At 35.1% G+C, this 20813-nt stretch overlaps 1 protein-coding gene across 2 annotated transcripts in view; it reads right to left on the reverse strand.

Annotated features, from left to right (window-relative positions):
- Positions 1–1731: 1731 nt before the first annotated feature.
- The window catches only part of HLTF (helicase like transcription factor), a 63527-nt gene continuing 44445 nt past the window's right edge, over positions 1732–20813 (reverse strand). For both annotated transcript variants that reach the window (XM_086386616.1, XM_086386529.1), the window contains exons 17-25: positions 20343–20478; positions 18641–18820; positions 14497–14621; positions 13853–14031; positions 12596–12721; positions 12168–12280; positions 11642–11822; positions 5976–6056; positions 1732–3997 (exon numbers count right to left, since the gene is read on the reverse strand). In XM_086386616.1, coding sequence (XP_086242742.1) covers positions 3845–3997; positions 5976–6056; positions 11642–11822; positions 12168–12280; positions 12596–12721; positions 13853–14031; positions 14497–14621; positions 18641–18820; positions 20343–20478 — 1274 coding nt within the window. In that variant the 3' untranslated portion in view covers positions 1732–3844. The remainder of the gene's footprint in view (positions 3998–5975; positions 6057–11641; positions 11823–12167; positions 12281–12595; positions 12722–13852; positions 14032–14496; positions 14622–18640; positions 18821–20342; positions 20479–20813) is intronic.

Raw genomic sequence — 20813 nt, forward strand, 5'->3', positions numbered from 1 at the left:
TCCACAAGTTTAATATAGTTGAAAACCTAAGGTTACGCATTTGAATTCTTATTAATAAGCCAAACATATCATTGTCCTCATGTTTTTGATGAATCTTCTTTCCAAATACTAATGAACAGACCTTTGTTAAGGAATAAAAAACACACCAGTGAGTGGGAATGCAAACTACTACAGCCACTATGGAGAACAGTGTGCTGCTGCTGCTGCTGCTAAGTCACTTCAGTCGTGTCCAACTCTGTGTGACCCCATAGACGGCAGCCCACCAGGCTGCCCCGTCACTGGGATTCTTCAGGCAAGAACACTGGAGTGGGTTGCCATTTCCTTCTCCAGTGCATGAAAGTGAAAAGTGAAAGGGAAGTCGCTCAGTCGTGTCCGACTCTTCGAGACCCCATGGACTGCAGCCTTCCAGGCTCCTCTGTCCATGGGATTTTCCAGGCAAGAGTACTGGAGTGGGGTGCCATCGCCTTCTCTGTGAGAAAAGCTGCTGCTGCTGCTAAGTCACTTCAGTCGTGTCCGACTCAGTGTGGAGATGCCTTAAAAAACTGGAAACAGAACTGCCATACAACCCAGCAATCCCACTGCTGGGCATACACACCAAGGAAACCAGAACTGAAAGAGACACGTGTACCCCAATGTTCATCGCAGCACTGTTTACAATAGCTAGGGCCTGGAAGCAACCCAGATGTCCATCGGCAGATGAATGGATAAGAAAGCTATGGTAAACATATACACAATGGAATATTACTCAGCTATTAAAAGGAATGCATTTGAATCAGTTCTAATGAGGTGGATGAAACTGGAGCCTATTATACAGAGTGAAGTAAGTCAGAAAGAAAAACACCGATGCATATTAATTAACGCATATATATGGAATTTAGAAAGATGGTAATGATGACACTATATGCGAGACAGCAAAAGAAACACAGATGTAAAGAACAGACTTTTGGACTCTGTGGGAGAAGGCAAGAGGGTGGGATGATTTAAGAGGAGAGCATTGAAACATGTATATTACCATATGTAAAATAGATCGCCAGTCCAGGTTTGATGCATGAGACAGGGTGTTCAGGGCCGGTGCACTGGGATGACCCTGAGGGATAGGATGGGAGTGTAGTTGGGGGGGCGGAGGGTTCAGGATGGGGAACACATGTACACCCATGGCTGATTCATGTCAATGTATGACAAAAACCACTACAATATTGTAATTAGCCTCCAATTAAAATTAATTTAAAAAACCACACCAGTGAATGCCTTTGATATCCCCCAAAAGAAAATATGCGTTACCTGAGTATAATTTTATTGGTACTTAACTGGTTTTAAACATAAGACGATTATTTTCTTGATATTCCCAATCGTGGAGCTGTAAAAAGGGCAAAGTCTATAATCCATAGTGGAATCTAGTATACCACTATACATAGCTGTTATCACAGCTCCTTTTTTTCTGCCTGATGGGAAAATAAAAATAACTGAAACCAATGTTTAAGATCAAGATACTTAAAATTTTAAAATATATACACTGAGTTCTAAACAAGAAAGTCAGTTAAACTGAAATTTAGTAAAATTAAAAAAGGGCAGGAATATGAGTCAATTTTTCTCAGCTACTTGTACTTTTTATGTACTGTCAGTAAAAAATAATTATATAAAATAGACATCTTAACAGAAATATGAGATTTATAAAGATTAAACATTCTTTAAAGAAAAGGTACTCATTAAAATATGGCACTGAGAAAGTAGTAATTTTTGAAACTTTTATTAATTTTAAATTTAAAACAAAATCCAGTTTGAACCACAAATGGAAACACAGTATTTTCAAGATATTTCTAAAGCTATTACTCTACATAATAATGAAACAGAGTTAACAGCATAAACATAATGTGAACTTTTCATTCCAGTAGTTTATATATTCTCATAGGACGAATTTGTTTTTTATTTAACACCACTTAATGGAACTATATAAAACCAAAAAGGTATTTTTTAAATGACTTGTCACATGAATGTGTTTAAAAACACAAGTCTGTAAATGCTTGGGTAAAGAAGCAGTCTTCACTTTACAGTGAGTTTGTAAGGTTTTGCCTTTGTAAGCAAGGAGAGTAGAGTGTGTTTTTTGCTGCAAACTCTTTTTATACTTAATCTTACAAGAGTACTGGTATATTGAGAACCCGTATATCTATCATGTTTTATGAGATCCTGATCAACTTGACTCTTTGTGCTAGTTCCTCTCTATCACTCCTTATGCTAGTGGACCAACCCCAAATTATAATTCCATTCTCATCGTCGCAGCAAGCTCTATTGGTCCTTTTCATCACCTGCTGCTGAAGAGAAAAAGGCCTGGGAAGATTCTTGCTGTCTAATCCACTGTTCCCTTAGAGCAAAGGATAGGGCTCAGAGAAGGGAAGGATTTAGCTGGTGATAAAATATGTGTTAAATCTAAGATGTGTGCCCTAGAAGACAACCCTGCCTCCAATCTCCTCTTATCTTTCAGTCAAGTCACTTCCAACACTGTAAGTAAAATATAAGGTGTTCTTAAATTTGTGTCATCAACCATGAAGCTTCTCCTGTTACAGTTATCAATTTCTTCCTTCTTTGGATTAAAAATAAAGTTTCCCTTAAGGAAAAAACACCACTTACTACCTAACCTGATTGATAAAGTTATAGATTGTTTTAAATATGACTAAAAGAGTTATCAAGAATTCTGTGGCAGCTACTGTTTGATTATTAACAAAAAAGTAGGAAAATGATGACTGATTCTATAAGTAGGTGTAAGGGTGAATTACTCAAGTTCCAAAATCAAACTCTGATTCTAAACATAATACCAAAGAGAATTCTCCATTTAGGGATTAAGATGTCTTTAAAAGTCGAAATAATTTTGGAGGTCATCCAACCCAACTTCCATCCAGATATCATGCCTCTCACATATAGTAGTCTTCTGAATTATAAAAATTTATAAAGTTTTTTTTTAAAGCACATAAATAATATTATCTATATATAGAAATATCTATTCAGCAACTCCATAATTTAAATAGTCAAATCAAACTGGGCAGAACTGGTTCCTTCTCATCCCCACAGACTGTATTTACACACTAACACATCAAGTTACATTTAAATAAAAAGAATAGTACCACCTGACTAAATGGAGAGAATTCTGCTCTAACACAAACCCTAATTTTTTTTCATGAACATAAAATTGTAAGTCTTATTTGAATTTTTGAATTTTCTTATTTGAATTTCTCTCAATGATACTGTGAAAGAAAAATAAACCAAAACACACACACATATATGAACAAAACCAAACAAAAACCAGGTAACTTGCTAACCTGGACTTTGGTCTCTCATGTAATGTTCTGGAATGCATATATGGTTTTCAAAGGTCCAATAAAATCAATCTCTTGTCTAGTCTGTGTACATATTAATCGTTTACAAGGATTGTGAATCCACAGCATCACAAATGGGAGGCTTTGGTGACTAACCAAATGTGTCAACATAGAAAATAACTCTCTATTTGGTCAAAGTATAAAAGGTTTGACTTTTTTGGAAATATGAAAAAGCTGAGTACTTGGGAGATACATGAAAATACTCAGCATAGATAATATGAAAAGTTGAATAAAAGTAACTTTTTCTCCCAAAAAAATTATTTTAGGCCACGGCATATAACAGAACTTATTGCTATTTGAAATATCATTAAAAATAGGTTCATATATAGAAGGCGATTAGTAATACCTCTTCACTAATATAAAATATGCCCCTTTTAGCAGACATACTCTAGATATAATTTCTAGAACTGCATTTTTCTCATTTCTAAAACTTGTGTATGTATCTACTTAAACTGAGCTTACCAAATTCCACCAATTTATAAATCAATTAAAGTTCTGATTTCATTGATTTTAGCTTGTTTCATTTCACTCGCATTTGTTTTCTTAGTTCCAAAGGCTCCAGCTGCAAGTTCTCTCTTCGTGTTTTGTATTTTCAGCATGTTTTCTTCAACAGAATCCTTCACAATGAACTGTAAAAAGAAAAACAAAGTTAAATTGGTTAGGTACTTTATAGGTCACAATACTTAAATTCTTTAATTAAAAAACTGAGACCTAATGAAAATAATGCCCTACTCTAAAGGAATCTGCTTCCTTATAGTATTATGTAGCTGTCAAAAATGATCAATAGTAATCTATTACAAACTGTTTCACTATCCCTCTTTTCCTCAATATACAGTGGTAATATTAGAATATGGTATGATAGCTAGAGATGAGTGCCATTTTCCCCTATTACTCAGTGTATTTCTCCTGTATAAAGAATATAGCTGTAAGGACATGTTATAACTCTATCATCAGATAAGAGCAACATATAAAAAAAGCAAACTTTATGGACAACACTGTAGCTGGAATATTAGCAAAATAAATTCAGCATATTTAAAAAGCCAAGTAAGATTTTCCCAGAAAGAATATACCTTCATCTGGTATAATTCAGAAAATTAAAAGAGAAAAAATGTGATCATCTCAATAAATACCAAAGAAGAATGTGATAAAGTTCAACATTTATTCCTGATTAAAAACTTTGATTTTAAAAAGAATCCTCATTAACCTAGAAATAAATGTCTTCAATATTATTAAGGACATCTACTAGAAACTTACCAAGAACACCATACTTAATGTAAAACAATAAAAGTATTTCCAACAAAGATAGGAACAAGTCAAGAATGATTACTATCACTACTACTATTTAACACTGTACAAGAGGTCCCAGTTACTGTAATGACAAATTGTGTTATAAAATGTTACTAAGTTCTTATATGGGAACACTCCTTATTTATAAAGAATACAGTTTTCAAATTAATCATAAATTTAGTAAATCCCAAACAAGATTTTTTAAATGGGATTCGGTAATCCAAATCCAAAGTTCAATTCATGACTAAATCATAAAAACCAACACAATTTTCAAAAAGAAGGGTAGTGAGAGCACTATGCTCTATTAGATATCAGGGCATACTTTATAAAACCATAGAAATTATTAAAGTAACATTGTCCTGGGAACAGGAAAAGAGATCAATGAAATGGAACAGAGTCCAGAAAGAGACCCATGTAATATATATGAATTTATGAAGACGTGACATTTCAAATTGGTAGGAAAAAAAAGATGGACTTAAAAATGGTAATGTAACAAATGATTCTTCATTTGAAAATAAGAAAGTTAGATCCATATCATGAATCATAAACAAAAAGTAAAATATTTCAAAAGAATCAGAACTACATGAGATTTTGGGGGGTAACATTTTCCAAATTTTGAATATGACAATTTTTATTGATATTTTTATAAAACACTACTTCCAGTGGTAGATCAGATGATAAAGAATCCACCTGCAATGCAGGAGACCTGGGTTCGATCCCTGGGTTGGGAAGATCCCCTGTAGGAGGGCATGGCAACCCACTCCAGTATTCTTGCCTGGAATATCCCCATAGACAGAGGAGCCTGGCAGACTACAGTCCATGGGGTTGCACAGAGTCAGACACAACTGAGAGACTAAGCACAGCACCCCTCCAGTTCATATAACTTACAGAAGATTCATTTTTAAAATTTGAAGATAAAAGTCTTCTGTTCTAAGCAAGACCTCAAAAATCCAGGAGATATAAAGAAAAAGGCTGCCATATTTTAAATCATAAAAATTTCTAAACTTTCATGACAAAAAAACACAAAGTTCAAAGATAAACAAGAGCCTGGGATAAAAAATTTTCAATACATACAACAAAACATTTACAAAAAAGTCCTTTATACTATAAAACTGTATTTGTCTTTATGAAAACTTGGCAAAAGATATAAGCAAGCAATTCACATAAAAACAAAATTAACAAGACCAAAATAAAGATGTCCCTCATAGTTTGCTCCACATAATTCTATTTCAATATTTTATAACAATAAACTCACACACTATTTATGTAGTTTTTAAAATCTTACAACCTAATTTTAAAATAGGTATCTTAAAAACTCACTTTTGTGATAATAACTTCTTGCTTCTGGCCAAGTCTATGGCATCTGTCAAAGCACTGATCTTCAGCAGCTGGATTCCAGGCCTAGTAAGAACATGAATTGCATCACTACCACCTAGTCTGTATGTGTTCTATACAAGTCCTTTTGTTGCAGTATTATTCATTCACCTTTTACTGACTGAAATCTTTCTGAATGAATTCAGATAATGACAATACTAATAAATGTTCTGGGAACAAAACAATCCACACACACCCCTGACTGCCTTCCCCAATCACTACTATGATAGGCAGGTGTTCTCTCCCCTGTCATTTCACTCCACTGCCTCCAGTACCTAAGTAAGGGTCTGAAAAATAGAAATCACACAGTATAAATGATTGTTGAGTAGTCAACTAATATCTTTCCAGTTTCTTATCAACCCACTTTCAAGTCAAACTATATTTGCTTAACAGAGGAAGGTTATACACGCTCCGAAATAATTTACATCAGAAAAGACAGGTGAGTCCATTTAATGAAAAAGTTTTCTCCCTTTTTGCTGGTCTTTGTTCTTTTTCTTTCATTTTCCTCCACTCATTATGTAAAAAGTACAAAAAAAGATTTCAGGAGTAGTCAAAAGTCCTAAAAATTATTTAAGACTTTGCAATATAATTTTCAGTATATATATTTGAAATCAGTTTGACTTCAAAACTGATCTAAGAAAGTAACATTAGCTAATTAACATAAGCATTATCATAGGGACTCTCTTATGGTAAAGAATAAAACAATGAAGCACTGAAAAGGGAAGAATAAGCAAGAAGGATATCGAAGAGCTTTTCAGTCTAGAAGATAGGAGTCAAGTGGTTTTGAAATAATATGAATTGTCAGGGTGGGATCATTAAATTTTAAACTAAACTATGGAATGATTCTTGAAGCTGAAAATAGGGTTTTTGGAGAAAAGGAAAATTTATACAACAAAGTACCAACAGAAAACAGAAACAGAATCATAAATGAGTAAGTAGATGACAAGTTCACAGTACAATTTATACTTAGGAAGTTATTTTCTTCTTTTTAAAGTTCCCTTGAGATCACAGAGTGGGGTGCCATTGCCTTCTCTTGAGATCACAGTAATCCAAGTCTATGCCCCAACCAGTAAAGGTGAAGAAGCTGAAGTTGAATGGTTCTATGAAGACCTGCAAGACCTTTTAGAACTAACACCCAAAAAAGATGTCCTTCTCATTATAGGGAACTGGAATGCAAAAGTAGGAAGTCAAGAAACACCTGGAGTAACAGGCAAATTTCGCCTTGAAATACGGAATGAAGCAGGGCAAAGACTAATAGAGTTTTGCAAAGAAAATGCACTGGTCATAGCAAACACCCTCTTCCAACAACACAAGAGAAGACTCTACACATGGACATCACCAGATGGTCAACACCGAAATCAGACTGATTATATTCTTTGCAGCCAAAGATGGAGAAGCTCTATACAGTCAACAAAAACAAGACAAGGAGCTGACTGTGGCTCAGATCATGAACTTATTGCCCAATTCAGACTTAAATTGAAGAAAGTAGGGAAAAACCACTAGACCATTCAGGTATGACCTAAATCAAATCCTTTATGATTATACAGTGGAAGTGAGAAATAGATTTAAGGGACTAGATCTGATAGATAGAGTGCCTGATGAACTATGGACTGAGGTTCATGACATTGTACAGGAGACAGGAATCAAGACCATCCCCATGGAAAAGAAATGCAAAAAAGCAAAATGGCTGTCTGGGGAGGCCTTACAAATAGCTGTGAAAAGAAGAGAAGTGAAAAGCAAAGGAGAAAAGGAAAGATATAAGCATCTGAATGCAGAGTTTTAAAGAATAGCAGGAAGAGATAAGAGAGCCTTCCTCAGCAATCAATGCAAAGAAATAGAGGAAAACAACAGAATGGGAAAGACTAGAGATCTCTTCAAGAAAATTATAGAGATACCAAGGGAACATTTCATGCAAAGATGGGCTCAATAGAGGACAGAAATGGTAGGGACCTAACAGAAGCAGAAGATATTAAGAAGAGGTGGCAGGAATACACAGAAGAACTATACAAAAAAGATTTTCATGACCAAGATAATCACGATGGTGTGATCACTCACCTAGAGCCAGACATCCTGGAATGTGAAGTCAAGTGGGCCTTAGAAAGCATCACTATGAACAAAGCTAGTGGAGGGGATGGAATTCCAGTTGAGCTATTTCAAATCCTGAAACATGATGCTGTGAAAGTGCTGCACTCAATATGCCAGCAAATTTGGAAAACTCAGCAGTGGCCACAGGACTGGAAAAGGTCAGTTTTAATTCCAATCCCAAAGAAAGGCAATGCCAAAGAAGGCTCAAACTACTGCCCAATTGCACTCATCTCACACACTAGTAAAGTAATGCTCAAAATTCTCCAAGCCAGGCTTCAACAATACGTGAACCGTGAACTTCCAGATGCTCAAGCTGGTTTTAGAAACAGCAGAGGAACCAGAGATAAAATTGCCAACATCCGCTGGATCATCGAAAAAGCAAGAGAGTTCCAGAAAAACATCTATTTCTGCTTTATTGACTATGCCAAAGCCTCTGACTGTGTGGATCACAATAAACTGTGAAAAATTCTGAAAGAGATGGGAATACCAGACCACCTGACCTGCCTCTTGAGAAACCTATATGCAGGTCAGGAAGCAACAGTTAGAACTGGACATGGAACAACAGACTGGTTCCAAATAGGGAAAGGAGGATGTCAAGGCTGTATATTGTCACCCTGCTTATTTAACTTATATGCAGAGTACATCATGAGAAACGCTGTACTGGAAGAAGCACAAGCTGCAATCAAGATTGCCGGGAGAAATATTAATAACCTCAGATATGCAGATGACACCACCCTTAATGGCAGAAAAGTGAAGAGGAACTAAAAAGTCTCTTGATGAAAGTAAAAGTGGAGAGTGAAAAAGTTGGCTTAAAGCTCAACATTCAGAAAACGAAGATCATGGCATCTGGTCCCATCACTTTATGGGAAATAGATGAGGAATCAGTGGAAACGGTGTCAGACTTTATTTTTTTGGGCTCCAAAATCACTGCAGATGGTGACTGCAGCCATGAAATTAAAAGACGCTTACTCCTTGGAAGAAAAGTTATGACCAACCTAGATAGCATATTCAAAAGCAGACATTACTTTGCCAACAAAGGTCCGTCTAGTCAAGGCTATGGTTTTTCCTGTGGTCATGTATGGATGTGAGAGTTGGACTGTGAAGAAGGCTGAGCGCCGAAGAACTGATGCTTTTGAACTGTGGTGTTGGAGAAGACTCTTGAGAGTCCCTTGGACTGCAAGGAGATCCAACCAATCCATTCTGAAGGAGATCAGCCCTGGGAGTTCTTTGGAAGGAATGATGCTAAAGCTGAAACTCCAGTACTTTGGTCACCTCATGCGAAGAGTTGACTCATTGGAAAAGACTCTGATGCTGGGAGGGATTGAGGGCAGGAGAAGAAGGGGACGACAGAGGATTTGATGGCTGGATGGCATCACTGACTCGATGGACATCTCAGTGAACTCCGGAAGTTGGTGATGGACAGGGAGGCCTGGCGTGCTGCGATTCATGGGGTCGCAAAGAGTCAGACACGACTGAGCGATTGAACTGAACTGAACTGAACTGAACTGAACTGAGATCTAGAGAAAAGGAGATTTTTTTAACTATTAACTTGCTATAATTTGATTTTGGGATTGTTTTTTGGTATAGAAGTTAGATTTAAAGGACTTATGTAGCTTATGATTTTCTAAAACTGAGAGTCATATTCTGTGAATATTTTGTAGTTTGCAACTGGACACACTTTAAAATCATTATACTAAAGGCCAGATAAAATGTTCCTTTCTGCTGTCTGTATTTTGTCTAGAAACCTCATGGTGAAATGGCAGTATATAACAAGTATGACTAAGATGTATAATAAAATTTACCTCATGGTAATAGAAAACTGACAGCTCCCATTCTCATAGGCAGTGATGAAGGAAGCAATTAACTTTATCAAAAGTTCATAATGAAATATCAAAATTTATCTTATCTTTTATATAATACTCCATAAAGATGTAAAACATTTTCATGAGCAATTTTTTTCCCACTGAATCTTATTTTTTGGGGACCTGGCTTTTGTTTTAAAGTTAGAAACAATATTTGAAACTTAAAATGTTCAATGAAAAACAATCAACTTACTATGAAACTATTAACATTCTGTAAGTTTTCTAAAAGTATAACAGTTCAAAGAGTTTAGTCTCTGGTCAACTTTATAATAATAATTAAATTACTGTATTTGGTATTAACAACCTCTTTCTTATCAAGTACTAAGATTATAACCAAAGAAAAAAAAAATTGCGAATTTGTTCCAAAAATCAGCTTCTAGAATTATTATCTATAGTTACAATGCATAGTTTATATAATAATCATAATACCAGAACTTCAGCAGATATTTAAAACTTCATCCACAGAACTAAGGCAAGAAAATACAATACACTGCCATCCCCATGGCATTAACATGAAATCCATGAATGCCTGAGTATGGCTTATGGCTGTGATATTACTGGAAAGGTTACCCTCAGGTGAGAAAAAAAAAAACCTTGGTAACAGGTATATGCTTCAACTAGATTGTGTATCCAGAATAATTCAAAATTTGGATCTTAGTAAAATTTCTTTATGTTATGAATTTTCTGAGTTTCAGGCAGCAAGTTAAAACTACAAACCTTAATTAAGTCTGTGGTTACACAGAAATAGAACAGGGTTTCCTCTAGGCAAAACAGAACACAATACAAATTAGAAACTGAATTAGTTCAGAGGGTTTCCAGTCCAAAAAAGCCCTTTGTACAATCAAGAAAAAGTGCTCCTATGGGGATGCAACTCTAAGTCACACAGTTTGATGAGTCAAGTTCAGAGTGAATTTTAGCTCCCACTCTATCCCTAGGCCTGTTTCACACACAGTGACTGAACTGTATCAGACATTAAAATTTACCCAAAACATTCCATTAATGTTATTTGTTTCTAAATTGTGATGCTGGACCACCTGCACCCATATAAAAATGCAGTTTCCTGGGTCTCATCTAGGAACTCCTAAATTTGAGGACAGAGGTCAAGCTGTATTTCTTAATTCTTATGCACATTAAAGCTTGAGACTATTAGTACCATGATGGTGGCTACTTTGTCTATTCTGTTTATAGTCAGATTCCACATCTGGAAGATTCCCTGATACAAAATAGGATCTCATTATTCATGGGCCAAATCAATGAAAACACTTCCCTAAAGCATTAGACATAACAGAACATATTCTGTATATAGAAGAACAGTAGAAAAGCACAGCACAGTATTTATGAACATGGACTCAGATCCTGATTTGTGTATTACTAGCTGTGTGATAGGGCAAGTTATTTCACATCTCGGTTTCAGTTTCCTCACCTGTAAAATAGGGATAAGTAACAAGATCTACTCACAGAGATGTTGTGAGAATATCAGTTGATTTATGTGAAGCACTTAAAGAGAAAGCCCTCAAAACACATTTCCTAGTTGTTACCTATTTCTAAAGTTTGCCTAAGCATTTTCACAATCAGTTACAACTATAAAGGTCTTTTAAAAAAATAAACAAAAAACTATTTGGTAAAGAGGTAGTAACAGATCAAAAAGTCTATAAAATTACTTACTGGATCCATTAAAAAAACTCGAGAAGCTGCAGAAAGATTCAAACCAACTCCACCTGCTTTTAAGGACAGAAGCATTATAGTTGGAGACCCTGCTTCAGTGTTTTGAAAACACTGAATTGATTCAACTCTTTTTTTTTGGGCCATGGAACCATCCAAACGAGTAAATACAAATCCAGAGGCTCTAATGGAGGGGACAAAAGAGACAAGTAAGTTACTACACTATAAAAACATGTTAAGTAATTGTAATCTTTTCATTAAACCAATTTTTTCATTCATTTCTTCTGACAAATATGTACTAATCATCTACTAATATGTCAGGCTCTACAGTCAACGTTTTTTCCTATAAATTCAAGACTTAAACTTTAAAATTCTAAGTTCTCAGGAATATTCTTTATTGTTACTGTTATTTTAGATGGATGAATAAAACTGCTAAAACAGAAATAATGTGTGTTTTTTTTTTGCGATTCAAATTAAAACATTTATATAAAATCCTTTTGCTCAAAGTGAAAAACACTGTTTAACTTACCTGAGGGGTGTTTCTATTAAAGACAGAAATGTTGTAAACTGAGAAACAACTAAACTTTTTATGTTGGGGTTCTTCTTTCTTAAATCGATCAATGCATGCATTAGAGCATTAATCTGAAAAAAATTAGGACACCCATTAGGTTCCATTTTAAATGGGAAGAGAAAGGTTCTGACATATTATAACCTCCCCAAAATGCAAATGTAAAAGATCACTAATTTTTTAAAAAAATTGAGACTATCATATTTTTCATAATCTGAACCCTTTCTCTCTCCCCTTAAATTCACCACTAGATATAAACAAAAAGCCAGTAACCACCAACAAAGTATAATGCTCAAGTGACAAGATTAAAAGCAGAATTATTATTTTTAAATATGATTATTTATATAAACATAAAACAAATATTGAAATATTTGCACATGTATATTTACCTTCGAACTGGATGTCCATTCCATATTAGACTTTTTCTCAGTGTTGCATGCCAATTCTTCTGGAGGACATTCTATTAAACTGTCTCCATGTATATCATTTCTGCATAAAGGGCATTTAGCATGAGGCTATATAAGAAAGAACAAAGTACGAGTGACACTTAACAAAGGAACAGAAATGTAAATTTGCCTAAAACGTTTAAAAGGCAAGGTAAATTCCATATCCCTAATAGTCAGCATTTTATTAAACCTTTTATTAGATTCATCCATTTGAGATAAATCTGTACATGCTGAACTCCAGGCAGATATAATGTTCTAATGTAGGAAGTGGGATTGGTAAGAGAGCAAAAGTAGGTAATCCTGACAAGCAGCAAGAGCTTGAAAAAATAAATATTATTTTCAGCCAAATAAAGAAACTATGAGTAACAGTTTCTTGAGCTAATTAAAATTCAGCATACTAATTGAAACTATTCTTTAGAAGAAAAACAATTCCTTCTTAATAGCTTATAAAGTAGTTCAGATGTGTTAAGTCCTAGCAGGTTCATTCAAAGCAGTTGTCTGGCATACTAATAAGATTATCTCTAAAAGAACTACATACCAAATACCATTACAATACAAAAGATTCTGAAAATATGTACAATCAAGAGGTGCATTTTCCCCTGTATGTATATTACCTCTCCATAAAAATGAAAAATTATACTTTAAAAGGATTGCTTAAAGGATTATTCCACTTCATATAAATTTAGACCTACCTAGACATAACAGTCCAATAGCCATGGCATGGCAACTAAGCTGTTTGAACATGGCAAAGACAAATTGAGATGTGCTTTAAGTGCACAATACCACTGAATTTTGAACTCCTAAGTTTAAAAAAAATCATATAAGGCATCTCATTAATAATTTTTATATTTTAGATATACTGGATAAATAAAAATGCATTATAAAAATTGATCTGTTTTACTAGAAAATTTTAAATTACCTTTGTGTCTCACATTATAAGTCTATTTCTTAGAAATGATCTGAAGAGTTAGAAGAATTAAAACACTGACTGTGAAATATACCTCCAAAGCTATGTCTTTTTATATGACAAGAGTTTAGTTACATGAAATATAAACACTGATAAAATTAACTATAAAAGGTGCACTAGCAAACCCAAATGAAAAACTCCTTATAGTCTTTGTTGGGCTTGGGTTTTCATTATACTCATCACTGGAACTCCACACCATCAAACACGGAATTTGTACTAGGCATAAAACTCACCTGCTCATTCTGAATGACTTGGCAAATACAAGGTTTACAGAAGACATGTGCACAATGTGTTATGACAGGGGCCATTAAAGAATCCAAGCAAATTGCACATTCTTCATCAGAACCTGAGCTCAGAATTAACTTCATCTTCTTTATTAACTTCTTTCGTAGTTCTTCAGGTGTATCATTCCCTAGAGAAAAGGCTGAATAATTAATTTCAGAGGAAGACTTGTAATACGACTAGACAATCTTAATCCTCCTTATATAGGGTAAAGTTTTGCTTGGGTAGTTCTTAGTCTTTTATTTTTTTATCATAGGTAAAAAGCATGACTTAAATTTGAATTTTTAAGAAAAATTCAGAAGTTCCACATAACATACCTTACACAGAAACAATATTATAACACAATCTGCAGGTACTACCATAGAATAAAAGGCAATTTGATCCTTTCTTCTAAGACTATCATTGGGAAACCTGGAAAACCTCATTAATATTCCATTTCATTGTTAAAGAGGTTTTTGAGTATATTTCCAGTTCAGTCCTACACTAAAAATCAATGTTCATTTGACAAACCAAATTTAGGCCACATGAACAATTTCTTATTTTGACTTAAATATCTCTAATAAATATAATGTGTAAACCAATCACATTCACCTACCTGAAGGACCACTGGAAGACACTGCATTTGCAAGAAGGTGTGTATGACAACAAATCTGCCGCAATCTAAGCAAAAGACCCAGGACATCTGCATAGTGTGCAAGGACAGTCCCTTCATTAAAATACCTAGAGGTAAAAATGTTAAATACTATGAAGGCCTCTAAAAACAGTATTTCCTATTCTAAAACAGCACACACACACACACAAATAGCATTGTTCTCTTCTTCCCTAGAAATCACTTCAAAACAAGAATGGAAAACAGAAAAGTAAACTCTTACCTTTAATGAAACCATGAGATTTACACCAATAAAGCAAAGTATATGAGAAATGGCTGCAAACTACAGGTAATGTCAAATAGGAAGATAATGAGAGAGATGACTGCAGATCTCAAGCAGACCTGCCAGAGCACAATTCTTCAAAATAGGCAGCATGCCCTAAGGAGAAAACCACCATCTCTTACATGCAGAAACAAAAATAGGGTGCATGGCTCATGGCTTGAACATCCCAGGACAAGTTTATACCAGGACAGAGGGAAGACAAACTGAATAAGGAAACACACTGACCTAGTGTGTGTGTTTGTTTTTTTTCCAGAAAATACTACAAGCACAGCATTCCATATCATAGGGAACCCTAAAGCTTCTGATCTCTGTTGAAAGAACTCACATGTAACACCCTGAGTCATAATTAAATAGGATATATTTCCTACCAAAGATACAGCTATGATTCCTATCCCTTTGTATGATGCATCTCTTGCAAAAAGCTAGTCCAGAAAGAACTCAGGACATTCATATAAGAGTAATAATCAGCACAGATCAAGGGAGAAAGAAAACTCACCAGAAAAAAGTTTCCATAGAACAAATTAAAAATTATGACCAAGAATTCTGCCATGATAATACCACTCGATAAAACAGTTCCTCCTAAAAAAACACCAATAGCTTAAGGCAGAGACAAAACTTTGAAAAGGTATGGCAAAACAAAACAGAGATCAAAAACGAGCCTGGTACAGCTAAAGAGTGAGAAAGAGAAAAGTGAACTATCAGAGAAAGCCACAGCAAAGCCAGCATAAAAGAGACTGTGTGGGTATGTGCTCAGTCGCTTCAGTTATGTCTGACTCTTTGTGACCATATGGACAGTAGCCCACCAGGCTCCTCTGTCCATGGGATTCTCCAGGCAAGAATACTGGAGTGGGTTACCATGGCCCCCTCCAGGGATTCTTCCCCATACAGGTATCAAACCCCTGTCTCCTGCATTGCAGGTGGATTCTTTACCACTGAGCCACTGGACTAGCCATTGATAAAAACACAGGAAAGAATGTGGGAAACAGGATTGAAAAAAAGCAAAATTAAACAGAAAGATATAAAAGATTAGAGTAAAATGATACCTATGAAAAAACAAAGACTATCCAACCTACACAGAGAGAAATAAAATGATGGAGCAGAAAGCAATATTTAAGAAAACTTTCCCAAAGTGGGGTACAGGGGTACCTGGACTCTACAGATTTAAATGGTACCATCTGTTCCAGGGGAAAAAAAAAAATCAACAGAGAGAGGTCCTCGTGAAATTGCTGGACTTTTCTTAAAAATAAAATCAAGGTTTTCAAGGGAAAGATTCAATATAAAATATAGAAAAAAGACAATAAAGTTTCTGAAGGAAGAATGAGTGATCCAAAAATTATATACCATTATATAACAAGGCAATCTGATATTTAAGTATTAAGGCAATAGAAGAAATATAGCCTAAGGGTTAAGAGGACAGACTTCAGAGCTAAACTATCTGAATTCAAAACCTGACTCTCAGTTTAACTGTGAAACCTTGGGCAGGTTTCTCAACCTGTGCCTTGAGCTTCCTCAGTTGTAACAGTGGCATAATACATACCTAATAGGATTGCTATATTAAAAAAGTTACCACATGCAAAGCATTTACAATGGTGCGGAACTACAATGAACGATATATATGTGCTAATATTATTTGTAAGGGTAGTATTATGGCAACAAATGCTTCTCAGTATTCAGGAATACAGGCTTCCCAGGTGGCACAGTAGTAAAGAATCCACCCGCCAATGCAGGAGACGCAGGAAACTTGGGTTTGATCTCTGGGTCGGGAAGGACCCCTGGAGCAGGAGATGGCTACCCACTCCAGTATTCTTGCCCGGGCGTTCTACACAGTCCATGGAGTCACAAAGAGTCAAATGCAACTGAGCACGCACACAACAACAACAATGCAAGAACAGGCAATATAAAGATTAAACTTACAAATTCTAGAATCAAACTGCCTGAGTTTAAGCACCAGCTCTGTCATTAGCTGTGTGACACAAGGTAAGTCAACTAACTGCCTCCATGCCTCAGATTCTTCCTCAGTACAATGTAGGTAATCTTTGTACTGACTTAATAGAACTGCTGTGAATTAATACACATAAAGCACTCTCAGATGCATTAACACCTAGTAACTGCTCAATGTTTGTAAATGTATTACCTATTAAGATATTTTTAAAATACTTATTTAAGAACAGTTTCAATAAAGTTATTTTTTTTTTCTATCTTTCAAACACAATAACATTTACCAATAGTCTAACTACTTCCTGGCATCACTTCTTAAACTGAAATAATGATTTTCAGTGTAAGAAATTCCTTTTGAGTGCCAGATACTGAAGTAGAAGCCTCCTCCTACCTCACCAGCTACTTCTGTCTTGTTAGAACTCTTCTCTAACTTCACTCACTCTCTTGGTGACCTTATCCAGTCCTGTGGCTTTAATTATCATTTACACACAGGTGACTTTCAAATGTGTATCAAACCAAGATAATTCCTATGAACTCTAACCTCATATTCAACTGAGTATGTGACATCTCCACTTGGAAAACACACAGGGATCACAGAATCAATGTGTCCAAAGTGGAGTTTCTCATTTTCCCTGAAAAAATTCTGCTCCTCCCATAGATATATTCTGCAAATGGCAATTTCATCCTTCTAGTCACTCACGTGAAAAACCTTGCAGTAATCTTCCACTTCTCTCACACCCCACACTATATAAATCAGCAAGTTCTATTGGCTCTCCCTTCAAAATATAACAAAACCTAGGCATTTCTCACCCTCCTCATCACTACTACTGCAGTAAAAAAACACCATCATCTCTTACTTTGATTACTGCCACTGTTCTCCCTGTGCTCACTCGCTTCAGTCATGTCTGACTCTTTGCAACCCTATGGACGGTAGCCCACCAGGCTCCTCTGTTCATGGGGATTCTTCAGGCAAGAATACTGGAGTGAGTTGCCGTGCCCTCCTCCAGGGGATCTTCCCAACCCAGGGACCGAACCTGCAGTTCTTATGTCTCCTGCACTGGCAGGCAGTTTCTTTACCACTAGCGCCACCTGAGACCTGAGAAGTCCCAACTGTTCTATTTATGCCTTATTACTAAATAACACAACAGCCAGTGATACTTTAAAATAAAATTAAAATTAAGTCACTCTTGCAGTTCAGAACACTTCAGAGGTTCCTAAATCTCATAAAGAGTAAAAGCCAAAGTTCCTGAAATACGCCACAATGCCTTACGTAGCTGTCGCCCGCCCCTACTCCAACAGCTCTCTAGCATCATTACTATTTTCCACCTTGCTCATAGTCTCCAGCCACAGTTGCCTCTTTGTTGCTCAAGTTTCTCTAGTTTGCTCCCAATTCAGGACCTTTACACTTGCTGTTCCCCTCTGCCAGAAATGTCCCCTAGCCCCAATCTTCTCTAAATCCTTTGCCACATATTACCTTCTTGGTGAAATGATCTTCCCTGAGCACTATCAAAATTTCAAGTTTTAGTCTTTAATAGGTTTATTTTCCCTATGTATACTTTTTTCAATGCTTTTAATCTTCTTCCATGTCACAAAAACAGGAATAGAAGCAAGCAAGGTCTTCTGACTAGCAATTCAAAACTTGCCATTTCACATAAACTTTTTTGCCTAACTGTAGGAGTTACTTACCTGGTGAATTATAATACTATTTCACTCCAACTATTAATTTGTAAAAAAGTAGTTTGAATACTTAAAAACAAATTATACTTCAGTGTACTGAAGGCTTTTATAACTTACATTTTTAAAAAGGCTCTTCAATTAAAGTTAACAAAGAAAAAAACTAATTTCTAAAATGACTTTCTTTCTCCATACCTTCCAATAGTAGCTTTGCCTTCATTTTTCACAGACTGGTAAATCTTTCTCTCTTCATCTGAAAGTGTAATGTGCTGAATAAATACTTTACGTTCTGGTAACTCCAAAACAGGTTTTCCTTTAATTTTGCTTGTCTTTGTTCTTCTAAGTGTAATATTTTTAATTAGGGACTGCAAACGCCTAGTCAAAATAAAACAAATAATTATATAACTTTTTATTCCTACATAAGTTGATTCAATGAGAACAAAAATAAATATATTAATCTGTTAGTTTTATAAACTTAGTAAAGATTTGGGAAAAAAAAAATGTTTAGGGATTTTTATCCAATCTGATAATGACAAACATATTCTACAGGGAAAATTATTAGAGCAACAAAACGCATCTAAATTTGCTCTCAATTCAGTACCTGTCACAGTTTAATCTTTTATTCTGTCCTTATTTTTCTTATACTCGTCTCCCCATTTTTCTAATCACTAACCCTTTTTACTTAAGTCTCAATTCTGTCAGCTATATCACCCAATGTTTGACACTCAAATTCTTAATAAGCACCTATTACGCACAAGGCATTATAGTAAGTATCTTAAGTTCATAAATATGAGTAAGATCTTATCTTCAAAAAGGCTCTCCAGTAATATGAAAATCAAGGTACGTAAATAATTTTTATAAAATAATGAATACCAAAAATAAAAACATGATGTGACAATTCAGAAGAGGGATAAATGCCTTTTTAGATTCTACAACCTTTACACTCTCTTTTCTCAGTATCAAGGAAAAAAGGAAGCATATCAACTCTTTAAAAAAAGATATTTTCCTAACACTGAAATATAAATACAATTTCTTAAATTAGAATTCAAACAGTTGATTCTAAGGAATCAAGTAGATAATACTGCAAGCTACGTTAGTGGCTTTTGAACCTTTTTCACTGTAACTCACAGTAAGAAGTTTATTTTACTCTATCCAACAAACACATACACAAACACACACATGAGAGAAATGAATACTTCACAAAATGATACTGTGTGATACACTCTGCTGTTTTATTAAATCTTCTACTCTATTTCATTTTATGTAATGAACAGCTATAATGCTAGTTGCCATCTTTATGATTTTACAAACTGCTAATGAATCCTAAACCCTGTCTGAAACCCACCACTGTAGCAAAATATCTGAACCACGTTAGCCGAATACCTTGCTTTTAAAATGGCTATCACCAAGTTGACTTTTATGTTCTCAACTTTTACCTATCTCCACCAGAAACAACTTTCTCTTTTGTAGAAACTCTTGGTGATGCCACTGTATTATCACATCATTCAATTATCACTATCTAAAACTATCTAAAGCTTATCACTCAGTTATGAAAATTTAGTGCATATTGGATTCTCTGAGCATATAATGTTTTTCCTATTACTGTTTATTAATGGTGGTTTTGAGAGTAAGAGCAACACACAAAGACCATATAGCTCTGCTCTTTCTTCACAGTTTTGACTAAAATCAGTGGAAAGTCTGGTTAACCTTTTAGTGATAGTTAGAAATTTTCATCTCCATAAACAAGAATACTTAGATTTTGAGAGTCAAATGCATTAAGCTGTGAACATGTTTTGGAGAGGAAAGCCACAACAGTCAGGTTAAAGGGGTAATGAAAGTGGCAACCGGTTCAAGCTGCTAACAATTACTTACAGCTATCAGCTGTGAAATTACTTACCTAAGTCCAGCTTCATCTCCCATTGTGACAGGACGCTGTATTGTTCTATGCCACCATTCTCTATCAACAAATGGTTTAAGTTTTAAAAAGGAAAGAAGAGACCACAAGTCCTTTAAAGAATTCTGAATTGGAGTGCCTAAAGAGAACAGAAAACTCTTATAATTCTACAGCAAGAGTACACAGTCAAAATATCCACATGGCCCAATTAACTGAGACAACACTTGACAATGGGCACTTAGTTCTAAGCATACCCACTATTAAGCTGTGACTATAATGCTTTGTTAAACATACAGACAATCTCAAAATCCAGTCTGGCTCTAACTTTTAGCTCTCACTTGCCATACTAACAAAAAGAACACAGATCCCGTAAACTTAACTTTCCCCTTATCAAGAACATTTGTTTATCAGATTTTTAAATCAGCAGCACTAGAAAGAAGAAAAAAAATAATTTTTGAGTTTATATTCTTGTCC

This window comes from Bos grunniens, chromosome 1 (genome assembly GCF_055505025.1).
Source record: "Bos grunniens cultivar Pamir isolate PY7600 chromosome 1, Bosgru_T2T1.0, whole genome shotgun sequence".
NCBI classification, from domain to species: Eukaryota; Metazoa; Chordata; class Mammalia; order Artiodactyla; family Bovidae; genus Bos; species Bos grunniens.